This window comes from Mirounga leonina, unplaced genomic scaffold (genome assembly GCF_011800145.1).
Source record: "Mirounga leonina isolate KUSES-001 unplaced genomic scaffold, KU_Mleo_1.0 Mir_179, whole genome shotgun sequence".
Classification (NCBI taxonomy): domain Eukaryota; kingdom Metazoa; phylum Chordata; class Mammalia; order Carnivora; family Phocidae; genus Mirounga; species Mirounga leonina.
The window spans coordinates 4939912-4956015 of NW_023270466.1; the positions used below are offsets into that span (position 1 = coordinate 4939912).

General features: G+C 49.1%; 1 protein-coding gene across 1 annotated transcript in view; it reads left to right on the forward strand.

Annotated features, from left to right (window-relative positions):
- The first annotated feature begins 258 nt into the window (after positions 1–258).
- Positions 259–16104, forward strand: part of DAPK1 (death associated protein kinase 1) — a 177656-nt gene continuing 161810 nt past the window's right edge. The window contains exons 1-2 of the mRNA XM_035024483.1: positions 259–508; positions 1370–1538. Of these exons, the coding sequence (XP_034880374.1) occupies positions 1477–1538 (62 nt within the window). The 5' untranslated portion in view covers positions 259–508; positions 1370–1476. The remainder of the gene's footprint in view (positions 509–1369; positions 1539–16104) is intronic.

Sequence of the window (16104 nt, forward strand, 5' to 3'; positions counted from 1 at the left end):
GGAATCGCCTTTCTCTGGAACGCGGCCGAAGGGGGCAGCCGAGCGGCGTGCACAGGTGGGGCGCCCACGACGCGCGCGGCTGCGCTCCCTCGGCTCCAGGGTGGGTGTGGGTGAGGGGGTGTGTGCGGGGGTGTGCGCGGTAGAGCGCGCCAGCGAGCCGGGAGCGCCGAGCGGGGAGGAGCACTCAGCGCGGCGCAGAACCCGCAGCGCCGGCCGGGCAGGGCAGCTCGGAGGTGGGTGGGCCGTGCCGCCAGCCCGCCCGCGGGGTCCCCATTGGCCGCCTGCCGGCCGCCCTCCTCCGGGAAGGCGGCGAGGAGCCGAGGGGCTGCTCCCGAGCCGGAGGGGGAGAGCCCCACCGAGCCGACGCCGGGGCGGACGCGTGGGATCCGCGCCCCCCCATTCGCCCCCTCCCCGCGCGCCCGCCGCCGCCCCGCTCGTCTCCGGCGCTGGCGCCCACGGTCGGCCTCCGACAGCTCCGGAGGGACCCGGGCAGCTCCCGGGCGCCCGGGTGAGTGGCCGCGCGCGCTCCCCGGCTCCTCCCGGGCCCCGCCGCCTGCTTTTGCTTTCGCGGCGGCGGCGCGGCGGGGTTTGCCCGGGCAGCGCCCAGGGCAACCGGGAAGGCCGAGGCGGGGGCGGCTGGACTGCGGGGAGAAGTGAGACGTGGGGTCGCAGCCAGGAGGCTCCCTCTGCCCCGCGGGCCGGGTGGGAACAGGTGGCGCGGGCCGGGCCGGGCGCTTTGTGTCGGGGCGCGGAGACCGGGAGCGGGCGGCCGCGCCTCCCTCGGCCGCTCCCTTTCCTCCCCTGCTCCCCCGGGCGGCCGTACGCCGGGTCGGCCGGGTAACGGAGCGGGAGTCGCCAGGAATGTGCCTCTGGGGACTGCCTGGCTCGGGGGAGGGGAGGGGGTGGCCGCGGTGGCCGCGCTGGCCAGGGAGTGCGGGAGCCGAGAGGTGGCGCGGGGTCGCCGTGCCGCCGCAGGCTGGAGGGGGATGCTTCCAGCGAGGCGCGTTCCGCCCGGGCGAGGGCTTCATTCTTCCGCGGCGCCCCCGGAGGTGGGGAGCTGGGTGGGCGTGTGTGTGGAGGAAGGGGAGGCGGGGAGGCCAGTCACTTCCGGAGCCGGTTCTGATCCGCGCCGAGCGCGGTGCTTTCGGGGACGCGGACCTTGGGGTGCGGTTGTGCTCAGCTCCACGCGCGCGCGGGCGATGCGGGGCTGGGGACGTCCCTGGCGCGGGTTTAACAAAGGGTGCGCCTCTCCACCCGGCGGGGAGGGGCAGCTGGGGAGAGGGGGTCCTCGGCGAGCGGCTCTTAGCTGGGGAGGACTCCTTCCTTTTCGGGTTGTCATTTTACTGTTATTGTTGCTATTATTTTAAAGGACTGGAGACTGATGCATGAGGGGCCCAAGGAGGCGCAGGAGCGGTGGTGATGGTGTGGGAAGCGGAGCTGAAGTGCCTGGGCTTTGGTGAGGCGTGACAGTTTATCATGACTGTGTTCAGGCAGGAAAACGTGGATGATTACTACGACACCGGCGAGGAACTTGGCAGGTACAGGGGGTGCCGGAAGCGCATGCTACTGGGTGGTGGGAATACATAATATTGGGGGCCGTGGGCGGTAAACAAATGTAGTTTGAATCGGGAGGCTCCCTCTCCCTTCCAAGAGATGTGCAAATTATAGAGAAAAGAGTTACTAACCCAGCACGGGCTGGGGTCCAGAAATAAACCACCTAATCCAAGGGGCTATGATAGGCAATTTCAGTGTTAGATTATGTTGCAAAGGGTATTGATCAAGAGCCCTGGACAGGAACAGATTTAATTGTCTGCAGTAACTCTGGTCAGCTTTTGCCGTTCCGAGATGAGGCAAAAGCTAAGATATATTTGCATCTGGTGTTAGATCTTCTATGTGATTTAAGCAGATACAAACTAATTAGTAGGCTTTTAAAATCTTAATACTTTCTTTCTGAATTTTCAGAGTAACCTGAGCAAGTATTGGTAGCATGCTTGCCAGATGTTGCTGTCGGGTTTGGATTTTGAAACTTCCTCCAGCCAGGGATTTAATTACCCAGTTGGTGTTAGTGGTTGCTTTGGTTTCGTTTACCATGTTAAATTTTTAACAAATAAATGATTGAGAGTCTAATATGGCTATCTGGGTCCAGAGCGTACTTCCACCACTGTGGGAGCTGTGACTCTGAGTGCAAAGTCGTTCAGTTTCTAGGTGAACAAAGAATGAGTATTTTGAGGCGTCTCAGCACTGGCTCAGTTTCCCCTTGACTGGGTATTTGACAGAATGTGTTGAGCTCTGGTCTAAGTAGCACAAAGCCCAGTTTTCACACCTAAATTTAGATTCAATGTAAGAATTTGGTTTTAGTGGATTTGTATTGAGTAAAGGATCTTGAAACAAAGAGAAAGTGTGTATTTACTTACACCTGTATCAAAATATGTATTTTTCCATATTCACCTGATGTCCTGATCCTAAGCTTTTTTTTTTTTTTTTTTTTAATTAGGAGGAAATTCAAAAGCACCCACACTCTAGGTTACCTAATGGGAATTTCCAGTGTGGAGCTTAACTAAAATTTTTTACAAGTTCCAGTAAGAGTGGGGAATAAAAGCCATTTTTATTTTATTTTATTTTATTTTATTATTATTTTTTTAAGGTTTTATTTATTTATTTGAGAGAGAGAGAATGAGAGACAGAGAGCATGAGAGGGAGGAGGGTCAGAGGGAGAAGCAGACTCCCCACCGAGCAGGGAGCCCGATGCAGGACTCGATCCCGGGACTCCAGGATCATGACCTGAGCCGAAGGCAGTCGCTTAACCAACTGAGCCACCCAGGCGCCCTAAAAGCCATTTTTAGAAGGATACTGAAAGAGAGTATTTCTGTATGTGTTTAGTATCAACTCAGGACATCACTGAGAGCCTGCACTTAGGAGGAGCTTATGCTATATTATTGGAGATTTCCTGAGGGAATAAGGAAGAAGGAAAGCTCTCAAAAATCATACTTCATGGATATGTTTAAGATTAAGGTTTAAGGGTATGTGGTTGAAGTACTTGGTTTAACTAGAAATAAATCACTTTATTCCTGTGGTTTTCAGCAAGACGAGTGGTATATGAAGTTTTCCTTTGAGTTTCCGTACTACGAAAAAAAGGTGAAAAAATGTATTTTAATTCCATTTGTGTAGTGTGGCCTGATTATATAAATTCTCTTAGAAAGAGGGGTGATTAAAATTAGGTGAGCCAATTGCTTTATGGATTAAGTATATGACCTTATTTTCAGTAAGATCTTTTGGTAAAATTGTGTGTTATGAGAAAGAAAAAAAACAAAGCCTCCCTGAGGCTGGTGGGGGAGTTATCTTTACTTCGTGGGCGAGATGACAGGCCCTCTGCCTCTGAGCTGAGAGGTGGCTTGCTCAGTTCTTACTACATTTAGCTTTGATTTTTGTCTCGGTCTCCATTTCTGTGTAGAACTTTCTCCCCACTGTGCAAGACTAATTGACACCTGGTTGATGGGCTGATTTAATTTGTGTGACCTATGGATTTGAGAGAAGGGCTCTGAGAAAATGGGAGTTGGGGGTTTTTAAAATAAAGTATATATGCCCATCCATCTGATACAGCTGCTTTTGCTTTGCCTAAAAATGGGGAAAATGGTTGATTTGAGGGGGAAGTTTTTTTTCCAAGCCCTGTGATTTTTACATCTGCCTGGGAAATAGCCACTTCCTGAAAACAAGTCCTGACCTAAGATAGATATGAAGGAAAGAGGCTGCTTCACGTGTCACAGAAATGGAAATGGGCAGATAATTGAGCACAAATGCAAGGCCCTTGTAAGCAGTGAGTTATACACAGACCAGTGTGTACATTCTACACTTGACTTGCATGTCTTTAGGAGTCATCTAAATAATAGGTACTCGTTTAACTTATGGATATGCTGAGACCAAGTCCATAGCCAGAGGGAAGATGGGTGCACTCAGTGTTATTACTATTATTACTTTACTTTTAGGAAAAGAGAGTACATATGTATGAGTGCTTGTGTGTGTGTGTGTGTCTGTGTGTCTATGTGTGTTAGTGTGTGTCTGTGTACTGCCCAGGACTGCTGTAAAAGCTCTCTGTCCCTGTAAAGAACGTTATAAAGTATTCTGATGATTGCAGTAGTGATCCAGCAGACAGACCACTGGACAGACATCCTGGTTCAAAACCTGGCTCTGCAACTTGCTAATCACCTTGAATAAGTCCCTCACCCTCTCTGACTCTCAGGATCTTCATTTTTAAAGCAAGGGGCTTAGGGGTGCCTGGCTGGCTCAGTCAAAAGAGCAAGCGACTCTTGTTCTCCGGGTCATGAGTTTGAGCCCCATGTTGGGTGTAGAGATTACTTAAATAAATGAATAAATAAAAACTTAAAAAAAATAGAGAGGCTTAATGCTTATGTCATGGCTGTTGTGAAAATCACATAATCTAACACATGTAAAAGTATTTTAATCAGCAGTAAAGAGTTAAACCAAGGCAGATATTATCTGCAGGACTGACCGAGACATGTGGGTGTTCCAGCCAGGCTAATAATTTGGCCTGCAAGTCCATTTTTGTTCAGGTATCTGTTTACCAGTTTTGGGGAAGGGAGGCCTTCTGGGAAAAGGGTCATGCGTCGGGGAGGCACGTTGATGTTGCCCTTGGCCTCCCCACTCTGAGTCTGAATAAAGCAGCTCTGAACTCGAACATGAACCCGTTGTGAGCAGCCACTCCTCCCTTTAGAAGACTGTTTGGTGACCTTTTGTGTTGACTCCGGGAGGCCCTTTGGGATCTCACTGTCCATCTCAGGAGGTGGAACAAAGCCCTGTTTCCATCCCAGGGAGTGGTTTCTGGGAGGGGTTCTTATGCGTACAGATTTCTCCATCTGCCATTATATCTGGGTCATTTTTAGTGCCCCGGGATGCCTTAGACACTCTTATCAGCGGGAGCTTGGGAGGCTGCATGCTGGCTTGTCCCACCATCGGGCTCCCCTTATGTGGTTGGCCGTGGTCCAGCCTAACCTGTGAGCCTTCTGGACATCTCTCTGAGCACCACTTTCCCGGGGAACTGGCCTTCTTTCCTCTCCCGCTGTCTGACCTTACATGGTCTTAAGACCCGGGTCCTGCCTCCTGAAGAAATTCCCTCCACAGTGATTTCTCCCTCCAGACTTGCTGTCTTGAAGCATTCTACTCTGTTGGAACATGACCGCAGACTGTGTCATGCCATGCCATGTCCTTGCTTTGTGCTATTGTTATTCTCGTGTTGCTTTTTTTTTAAAGATTTTACCCATCCATTTGACAGAGAGAGACAGCCAGAGAGGGAACACAAGCAGGGTAAGTGGGAGAGAGAGAGAAGCAGGCTAGCAGGCTTCCCACCAAGCAGGGAATCCGATGCGGGGCTCGATCCCCGGACCCTGGGACCATGACCTGAGCCGAAGGCAGACGCCCAATGACTGAGCCACCCAGGCGCCCCTCTTGTGTTGCTTCTTGTAGCCCGCTTGAGCGTTCCTTCTGGTGAGCTCCGTGGTCTTTTCTCCCCAGGGCATGCAGTGTGCCCTGTAACACCAGGCGAAAGCTCCATCAGTGCCTGGACAAGCCAATGCAGGTTGGCAGGTGCAATATTGGGACCAGCATGGGGATTTAAGACCTAAATGATGATGTGGATGCTGATGCTGATAGAGAGGCAATGTGTGGGAAAGTGGGGAGACACCGACCTTTATAGGGTGTTGTGGGAATGAGAGACCGTGGCTGTAACCACCTGACACGCTGTGACTGCTTAAGGTATTATTTTTAATAACTGTTGTCCCCTACCACATTGTAGAGTCATTGTTTATTTGATTACCTGCTTTCCTCACAGGTTGTCACAAGGCTGTGACCTTGGACTTGCTCATCAGTTTGTATCTCTAAAGCCACTTAGGTACTTGTTGGTAGAGGCTCAATAAATGCTCGCTCTTTGGATGAGTAGATTGATATATGTAAAGCACCGTGAACATACACACACGCTCGTACGTACATATGGCCCTCAGTGAGTGATGACCCCGGGGAGATGAGCTTGGGATGTTAAGGGCTGCAGCTTATAAGAGTAAACACTGCTTTTCCTTCTGTGTTCTCTGTGACTGGACAGTTACATGTCCAAGTTACATGTCCAGCTTTAAACAAAACAAAGTGGAGCATTAGATAATTTACATCGGTTCGGATGGTGGCTGGAAGCTTAATCATTCAAATTTAAAACTTTCTCATTCCGGCGTACAATCCATAGGCATTTTAATTGAAGTAAGGCTTTGTCCTAAACTCCCAAGAGTCAGCGTACATCTTTCATTTGGTTTACTGAGGACCACAGAGTGGGTCCTAAGAATTAGGGCAATCCTGTGTGGGTGGAAAGAGGAAAGACTTCTTGGCCTTTTTTCCCTTTAGAGGGAGAATCACAGGCCCACCTGGTTGACTAGTGAGATCATCCTGTAGGACGGCGCCGAATGTGATTATTTTAATTTGCATTTCTGCTTCTGTGTTCCCTCAGATGTTTCCTCTGATAGGAGAGGCTGCAAAGTTTTAAGAGAGAGAAGGTTCAAATATACATATTAGAGGTGATGTTCAGTGATTTGTTTTTATTAAAGTATAGTCGACACACAATGTTAGGTTAATTTCAGGTGTACAGCATATGATTGACTGCTCATGTGTGATGGTGTGTCCACAGTGTGGCTTCCCTCTGTCACCCATGTACAACACTATTAGGGCATCATCGACTATGTTCTGCATTCAGTGATTTTGAATTCTGTGCATTTTAGGAAGGTCCAATAATGGTCTTGCAGGGCGTGAAGGGAGGGCACGGTGATGGCGGTGAGCAGCAGTGTGGCTGGATGCTTGCTTGCCAGCACTGGGAAGGTATCTCTGGACCACCCAGGCAGGCATAATTTAGGTTCGATGGGGCCAGAAACATAGGGGGTTGAGGTTTTATTGATGGGGAGCCAAGAAGCATTGGAGCGGACTCTTTGGTCCCCCTATGCCTTGTTACCCCCAAGCCTGTATCTTACCTAGCCACTTGGGAACCTAAGGCCCCATAACATGGGCTGCCTCTACAAAGCTGTGGAAAACACGCAGTAGGCTTACAGAGATGGATGCTCAGATTAATTTCAGTAATTACATATGGGAGTTATATGAGGAGAGGTGACAGTGTCAACATGTCCTCTTACCTTCGAGCAAAGTTGTGACCCCTTAAAGGCAAAGACCATTTCCTCCCAGGTGGAGTGGGGGTGGGGAGGGCATCTAGGTGGATATCCTTGGAGGTGGTGTGGGGGCAAGGCCTAAGCCCTGTGAGCTACAAGGTCAGTTACATTGTCTGACCTCTTTCAAGAACCCCTGTCTTCCTGCAGGGAAATGTGTTACGAACTTTCACCCTGAATTCTAGCCAGATGCTGTGTGTACCTACACTAGCCAGGCATTTTATCTAAATGCAATAAAACATGATTTTACTAGAAAGTTATTACTGATCATGAGACAAAGACTCTGCTTACTGGTGGAAAGGAGGGGCTTGCCTTGGTGAAGCGCAGCCCAAAGACCCCTCGGCACCCGGAGCTGGAAGAAGCTGGAATAATCAGTGGGTCCTCCCTTTCCATTTCATCTAGTCGGTGCTTAGACAGGTCAGGTGGCTCGAGCAGCTGCTTAGTAGGTAGCAAGAGGTGGGCCCCGAAACCTGGCCAGGCCTGCTTCAGACGTTCTTTACACTAGTTAGGATTTGGCAAGATTTTTTTTTTTTTTTTAAGATTTTATTTATTTATTCATGAGAGGCAGAGAGACAGAGGCAGAGGGAGAAGCAGGCTCCCCGCGGAGCAGGGAGCCCGATGCGGGACTCGATCCCAGGACCCCAGGATCATGACCTGAGCCGAAGGCAGACGCTTAACCGACTGAGCCACCCAGGCGTCCCTGGCAAGATATTTAAGAGAGGTGATTTGGGCAGCCAGCTAATGCCAATCCGTTTTTAATATCTGCCTTTGAGAGGGTGGTTAGGAACAGCTAGAAGCCAACTTCACTGAAGGTTTGATCCCCGCCCCCCTGCCCCCCTCCCCAAGCCAGAGGCTTGCTCTGAGCTCAGAACTCCCCTGGCACTTTCCTGCACACAGAAACTTCTTTCCTTTTCCCTTGTGCTCCATGGTTATGAATGATGTTGGTGTGTGGCATGGTTTGACCCAACTCCCAAAATTAATAGTTCAGCTTTTTAGAAAGTTCACAGAACACTCTTATTATTATTTAACCTTTGAGTAATGTACCGTGTTAAGTCATGGCTCTGCCTGGTGGGCCATCCCCTAAATGACAAGCAGTTTCTCGTTTCATGAAGTGGCACTAGTCTGCATGGTTTAGGGCCTGCTGTATGATTGCCTGAGACTATATGTGGAAGACCATACTTGGTTGTTTTGCTTTGGTTTATTGAGGTAAATTATCACAACAGAAAGCCCCATCAGTCAGCCTTGAGAGAGATGATATGACAGTATAATTATTTATAGTAAATCCAATTTATCACTTTGTTAACATTCTAAATGAATTCCTTTAAATGTGAGAGGAGGAAAACAATTGCCATTCGGTTTTTCTACAGTATCTAAATGGGATTGAAACAACTGGGCCTGAGTAATAAATCTTTCTTAGGTAAACCAAAAAGTACTGTACCTCTCTCTAGGTTTAATGTGCCAAGAGGATTTTTACAAAGTCTAAAACCTAAAATGGTTAGTGTCTTATTTTCAATCCCAGTCCAAAACAAAACAAAACAAACAAAACAAAATAAAACAAAACAAAAGCAGTCCTGTGCTAGTCACTGATCTCGGGCAGTAGGTTGACCGGTGTGATCCTTGGTGACTCTTGTTTATAGCTTCTCTCTTTTTTAGGTGACATAAGAAGCTAGTGTGGCTTACAGATCACACTGTGGCCACTTAAGTATAATGTTGCCTCCGCCTGAGAAATGACCATGTGGCTCACCCCTCTGTCCTAGGACATTTTCAGTGTGAGCTTGAGGAATTTTATTCAGCAACCTAATGTATATTCAGAGATGTCAGGAGAGGAGGTGGGGTGAACGTTGTTGATTTTTTCCCTTTATAAACACATTCAACTTTGGATGAGGAACATAATGTTTGAGCAAATGAATGCTGGAAACTGCTGATCTCTGGTGTTTGAAAAGTTTATACTGATGGTGCTTATATTCATAAGCCTGGTGGTTTTCAGCTGGGAAATTTGGCTCTGAGTGTGGCCTCTCTTTTGGGACATATTTTCTGTCAAAACTACCTAATTATTCTTATTTAGATCTAATGTGATGAACGAGGCTGGTTTATCTCAAGTAGTGTGGATATTGTAAGTGTTCACCTGCAAGGAATGAGCTAATTTCCATCCTTTCCCGTTGTTCAGTAGTTCGTTCTGCGGCTCAGCATTTCCTGCCATTGAAACCACGCATACTTTGCCTTTGTATCTTAAAAAGTCAGGAGCTTTGAGACCTTACTTCCATCTTCCATGCTCTTGTCTGAGGCCCTTGAGGGTAGAATTTTCCAGCTGAAAAATAAATGTAGGGAAAATAATCAATGCCCCCTTTTTCGATCTGTCATGAAAAGGATTAGCTCTTCCTCTGAGCTGCATGTCTGTCTATGACCAGGCTGTGTATGCAGAGGGTAGGTAGGACGTGGCTGAGGCAAGGAACAGCGACAGAGGGATCTGTTGGGACAGGGAGGGAGTGGCTTGGAGCAGAAAAGATCAGTAGTTGGAGCTGACCGAGGCCTCAGCTTCCCGTCCTCCTTTGAGAAGCTGCTTTGCCTCCTCTGTTCGGAGCTCCATTTTGGGGGGGGGGGGGGGGGGGGGGGGGGCATCTGTGGTTTCTGGGTAAGCAGTGTGTGTGTCTCTGGGAAAGTGATGAAAAAGACCACAACCTTTTGAGCGTAGTTTTTAATAGGCTGGGGGTTACAAGCTGCTTACAAGCTGCTTCACTTTACAAACAACAACAGCAACAAACTAAGCTAGGGCCACTGCAGGTATGTAAATACAGTCGAGAAGAGACTTTTACAGCCAACTGCTGACGTCTGAGATGCTGAATTGCACATGATACCCGGAGGAGCTGTCTGTAGAAATTTGGTAAGCAAAACCAAACCCAAAAACACTGAGAGGTCACTTGCTACCTAACAAATACCATTTTATTGGTATATAAATCAGTATAATTGAAAACAGAGCCTGCCAGGGGTTTCTGTTATACACCTGGGGTGTGAATATACAAAGCTGTCTCTTTAAATATTGTCTTTGCGAGTCAGAGTATCTAGAATCAGCGTGTGAGCTGTTGGTTCGTGAAGCCAGAAACTTCTACTGAGTTTGTCCTCAGGAGCTCCTGTGGCTCCTGATGATCACGGGGTAGCTTCCTTCCCCACTGCAGGGTGCGAGTAGCCCCTTTCCCGGCTTGCTTGCGCCGCTCTGCAGACCGTGAGTGCGGTTGCACCAGGGTGCTCAGGGCAAGGCCCGGCTGACTTCAGGCACTAATGCTCCTTTTTCTCCCGAATGTCATTTTTTCCACATTGTGCCGTTGGAACGAAGTAGATTCCTCACCTGTCATCCCATCTGGCCGTGAGCCTATCAAGTGACTGCTTGGGATTCTGTTCTTGGCATTTCTTTGCAGCGTAATTCAAACAAGCTTCAGGATAGCTGGAAGATATTTACAGTTTTCCCTTCTAGAACTGATGAGGGCTGGCTCTAAGTACCATCCTGTATTTTTCCTCACGTAGAACTGCAGGTGGCTGATTCAGTTGTTTGGGAGAGGAAGTGAATGAGTACAAGTGGAATATTTTCCAGGATACAGTTTTATCAGTCCGTGCTCTCCCTACCCCTCCCTTGCCACAGAGACAGCAGAGCTTGGCAAATCCAGCAGTGGACAGGCGAGGTAAGCCTCGGGGCGGTGTGTGTGGAAGCACGAAGTCCCTGGGTTTTGCCAAATAAGATCCTGGTGCTGAATGGGTATGCCCTGTTTTCTGAATATTGCTGATTAGTAGGGACCAGCCTCAGTAGGTCTCATCTTCAGAAGCAGTCTTCTCTCTTTGATGAAGATAATTAAAAAAAAAATACCTACATTAGAGAGAAGTGATCACCTGGAGAAATAGAGGCAAATAGGAAATGACCTGGCCAGTGTCAGCCCATAGCCTTCTCCAGAGCATGCCCCTGGCTCTTCCACCAGGAAGACTGTCTTCGTTTTTATATTCCTTTTTTTTTAAAAAAAAAACATTTTATTTATTTATTTTGATGGAGAGAGAGAGACACACACAGTGAGAGAGGGAACACAAGCAGGGGGAGAGGGAGAGGGAGAAGCAGGCTTCCTGTGGAGCAGGGAGCCCGATGCGGGGCTCAGTTCCCAGGACCCTGGGACCATGACCTGAGCTGAAGGCAGATGCTTAATGACTGAGCCACCCAGGCACCCCTAGTTTTTATATTCCTTAATAATTTGGAATGAAGCAGTGGCCACTTTGTGTACTTTTGCAGTTGGCTTCTGCATGTGCTTCTCGGCTCTCCCTGTGGATTGTGCATTTTCTGAGAGTAGAGAACATGGCTCTTTGTGTCTCTTCTGTTGGGTGGGATTAAGCTAAGCACACAGTGGGTCTTATTTATTTGCCTTATGAAGGCACATATGCAGAAATTAGAATATGGTTCAGAGGTTTGGACACAAATCCCTGATTCCACAATGCACACCAGCTGTTACCTTGGGAAACTCACTTGACTCGGTTTTTTCATCCGTTAAATGGGGATAATAATCATACCTATCTCATAAGTTCGTTGCGAGGTTGTAGATAATGTATGTGAAGTGCTTGGTCTGGTACCAGGCACACAGTAAATGTTTGAGAAGCGGTCGTTGGTTAATAAGATGGAGAGAGCGAGAGGGAATGAGGGAGAGGGGGACTGTATAACACGCTTCTGAATCTATGTGATAGAACCCTACCTTGCCTCCATTCATTCCTTCTTTCCCTGCTCAGGTTCTGGCCTGGACACCTAGCAGTAGGGTAGGGGTGAGGGCTCACTCCTTAGTTCCATCCTTCCGCCTTCTCTTCTCCATTCTCCTCTACCTTTGGCTCAGCCTGCAGGGTGGGCTCATTCTGCCAAGTTCGACTTTGTTCATCTGATCCGTCCTTATAGGAGTGCCTGCCCCAAGCCCGTGGGCGCCAACCCAGGACTCGGTTTCTGTGCTGGGTTCCCTCAGCGAGTCTGCCTCATGTTGTGGTAGATGGTTCTTTGAGTTCCTGAGAAGCAAAATTAGGAATTGAGTTGTGCATTCAAAAATGGGCTGCTGGGGATAAGATGCCATCTTGAAAGTCCACCCAGGGGAGCCTGGGCGGCTCAGTTGGTTGAGTGTCTGCCTTTGGCTCAGGTCATGATCTCAGGTTCGTAAGATCGAGTCCTGAATTGGGCTCCCTCCTCAGCCGGGAACCTGCTTCCCCCTCACCCACTCCCCCTTCCCCTGCTCATGCTCTCTCTCTCTCTCAAGTAAATAAATAAAATCCTTAAAAAAATAAAATAAAAAAGAAAGTCCACCAGATGCCATGGGAAGTGGGAGGGGGAAGCTTCTGTTAAGGAGGTCCTATTAAGATGGAAAGAGAGGTGTCCAGGGAAGCCAGGGTCACTAAAGCGGCAAGTCAGCCAGGAGTCAGCTGCTCAGAAAAGCTCCGAGGGGTAGCCCTCCTGGCATTGTTGGGGACCCGGGACATGTCAGCATGCAAATTCAGCTTTCCTATGCTGTCCTTGAGTTCCTGAAAAGCCTATTTCATTTTTCTAGCTGCTTTTTAAGTTAAAAATTGTCCTGAGCAGCCAGCAAAGACCCCAGGAATTTGATCAGAGACACAAAGCACGGCTTTTTGTGATAGATCTTTATGGAAAAAGAGATCTGAAATGAGGGCCCCCGAGTGCCTGAGCAAGATGAGCTTGCTACAGAACACCAGACCTATGGCAGAATGGAGCCTCCATTCAGCTCTTGACACGTACTGATTTAAGATGTGAAAATGAGTGTTTGGCCAAACCCAAATTGCCCATGCCAGGAAAAGCCTATTAGGTTGGTGGCTGAAAGACTGAATTGTTAGGTCTCACTTAATGGCCAGGAGGCTCTGCCAGGTGCTGGGGTGAATGCCCACTTAAACCCGGGAGTGCCCATCCTTGTTCCCCTAGGTGGGGGTCTCGTCTGTGCAGGGAACAGGGCTCCTGCCCAAGAGGCCACTTTTAAAGGGTGCTTCCTCATTCTTCAGGCCCATTGAGCGGATAGCTTTAGTTTCTAAAAGTGACATTAGAATTTGAAAAGAAAAATACTTGGAAACCGGGTCTAGAAGGTGAGTTCAGCTGAAATATATGGGAATGGCGTAGCTGACTATAAACAGGCAACGTATGTGGACCGTTATGCAAAACTATCGTGTGAGCCGAGCTGTACTATCTGTTCATCATTTATTCCTTCATCCAGGGTTGGCTGGACATGTGAATGACCCAGCACTTGCTGAGGTGTTTGGTAGGACCCTTTATCTCAACAAGTTTCTAATCATGCAGAGTAGACAGACTTTACACAGCCAATGATAATAGAAAGCCCAAGTAAGAAGTGAGAGAAACCAAGTATGGACACCTGTTTTTGGAGTTCAGGCAGGGAAAGGTCATTCTGACCTAGAGGGGTCATTGCTTTTTTTCATTCATTTATTCAGATTCTTGTGGGGATGTAAAAATGTAAGCAGGTGGGTGCCTGCTCGGCTGTGTGTGTGTGTGTGTGTCTCTATCCTATTCCCTGGAAGCTAGTGGGAATCAGGCATGAAGCAGGAGACAAGGAAACCGAGGTTTGCTGGGAACCCATCTAGACAGGGGGCTGGAGGTAGGTATCGTTATCCACATTCTACAGATCAGAAAACTGAGGTTCGAGAAGACATTGGCCTTAGATAATGTGTATAAAATGGCAGAGGCGACTGCTGGATGCCCACACTGCTAATCCATGTTTGGAAATTGGGTGGTGGGTGATGCTGCTCGCTTTGTGTCCTATTTCTTGGTCACTGTCTTGGAAGGGAGGTTTAAAGAACTTTAAAACAGCCAGCTTAGTGTCAGCTCCTCTGACACGTTCAGTGCAGGTTTCCTTTGTTCCTTCTACACCAGGCATTGCTCAACATGTCTGTTGAGGGGCACCCCCTCCCCACTGCCCATTGAGGATGACTGGGCTCCAGGATCAAGACAGGGAAGCATTGACTAATGGGCCTAAGGGTTGGAGCTAGTAGTAGGCAAGCAGGATGCTGCACCCAGTGGGCAAAGAAAATGCCCTTGAAGGAAGCCACTGAAATTGGTGTCCAGAGCTGGGGAATGAATAGAGCGGGCAGCCAGGTGGTGTGAGCGGGAGGTCTGGGGCAGGTGCTGTCTGACGTGGATGGGTCTGCCGTGTCCCAGAGGCCTGGCATGGGACTGACAGGAAGACCTAGAGAGGCTGCCAGTCAGACTTCCAGATGTCACTCCCCTGGGCGTGGGAGCCCCCCGTGGCTAACGCCTTGGTTTCCGCTGTGCCCCTCCCTGCTGACCAGGGTGCTGGGAGTCACAACCAGGCTCCCGTTGCTGCCTGACCAGTCTGCCCCGCTCTCTCCCCAGGGTGGCATTCTGCTCCTGTCTTGAAGACTGACTCTGTTTTTAACCTGCTTAATAGGTGTTGGCTTTTTTTTTTTTAATATACTGATTGCTAATTTTAAGTCAAAGCTAGAGAACTCCTACTTTTTATTCTCTTTTCATTTCTTTTAGCCCCTGGTTTCTGCCTTTCTAGCAGAGTGGATGGTATAGCATGCTGTGTGCTGTGGGGAGCCCCTATGGCTGACTTCCTGCCTCCTAGGTCCTTCTTCCTAGCAGGGGCTTTTAAACGTAGAAGGTCAGGTCTGGGGGCCTCCTCGACAGGAGGTGTGAAGCGTGCTCTCCCCGGGCTCCCAGCGCCCTGGGGACAGGCCACTTGTGTAGATTGGGGAAGCTTGCCAGTGGGGGAGGGTGTGAAAGGCCCCTGGCTTGGGGGCTGTTGTGGAAAAGGGAAATGTGTCAGTCAGGGTGCTGGCAGGAAATGCGTCCTCTCCCAAGGGTTCAGGTGAAGGTTATGGGTTGGCCAGATACACAGCAGTCAGGGGATCTGATACCTGCAAGGTCCCCATATCACACCACTCCCTGCAGGGGAGGATGTGGACAGAGCAGCTATGTCTTTTCCACTGTAGCGCAGTGATGATGTCCCCAAACTCTGCTGGTGCTTTTGACCATGTCACATATTCTCAGCGTCATATATATTTTAAAATGTTAAAGCATGGGGGCGGGAGGGGAGTCTAGTGGGAATAAAATGGGGTTGACCCCGTTTCAGTGGCAGAGGGGGAGATATGAAGTGGAGGCAGCACCAGGTACCCATCTGTCCCCGGTCACAGCTAGTGTGGTTCTCGGAGAAAGCAGCGCACAGCTGCGCCGAGCCTGGGAACAGAGCCTCTCCAGCACAGCTGTGTGCCCTGCAATATTTGCAGTTTCCGAGTGGAAACCTAAGGGACTTGGTGGTAAACCTTCTCGCAGTCTGCAGTTGCCCGGCTGTCGGTCAGTTCTGTCAACTTTGCTCTCGCTTTTATAACGCTTGAAAATAGGAAAAAGGAAGTCTTAACCTAGAATCGACTTCTTCCTCAGTACATGTGAATTGATTCTAGTACATGTAGAAAGGTGTATCGTGTGTTCTGAAAGGATAGGGTTTAGCTCTTGTTCCTGGGGTTGCACTTCCTCTGTGGTGATAAAGAGATCACAGGCGAGAAGACAGGTGCTCGAAAGCCCCACGACAAGGGGGCAGTGGTTGAGAGCAGGTATTTGTAAAATCAGCCACTGTGGGGTGGGAAGAATCAGGATATTGGTAACAACTGGAATTCAGCTTTGTTGTTTCTTATCGACCCTTGAAGGTAGGTGGGAAGTGTGTTTTTTTTGTTTGTTTGTTTGTTAAAAAATTTTTTTTTTATTCATGTGACAGAGAGAGAGGAGAGAGGGAATATGAGGAGGGGAGAGAGGCAGAGGGAGAGGGAGAAGCAGACTCCTCGCTGAGCCAGGAGCCTGATATGGGGCTCGATCCCAGGACCCTGAGATCATGCCCTGAGCTGAAGGCAGACGCTTAAC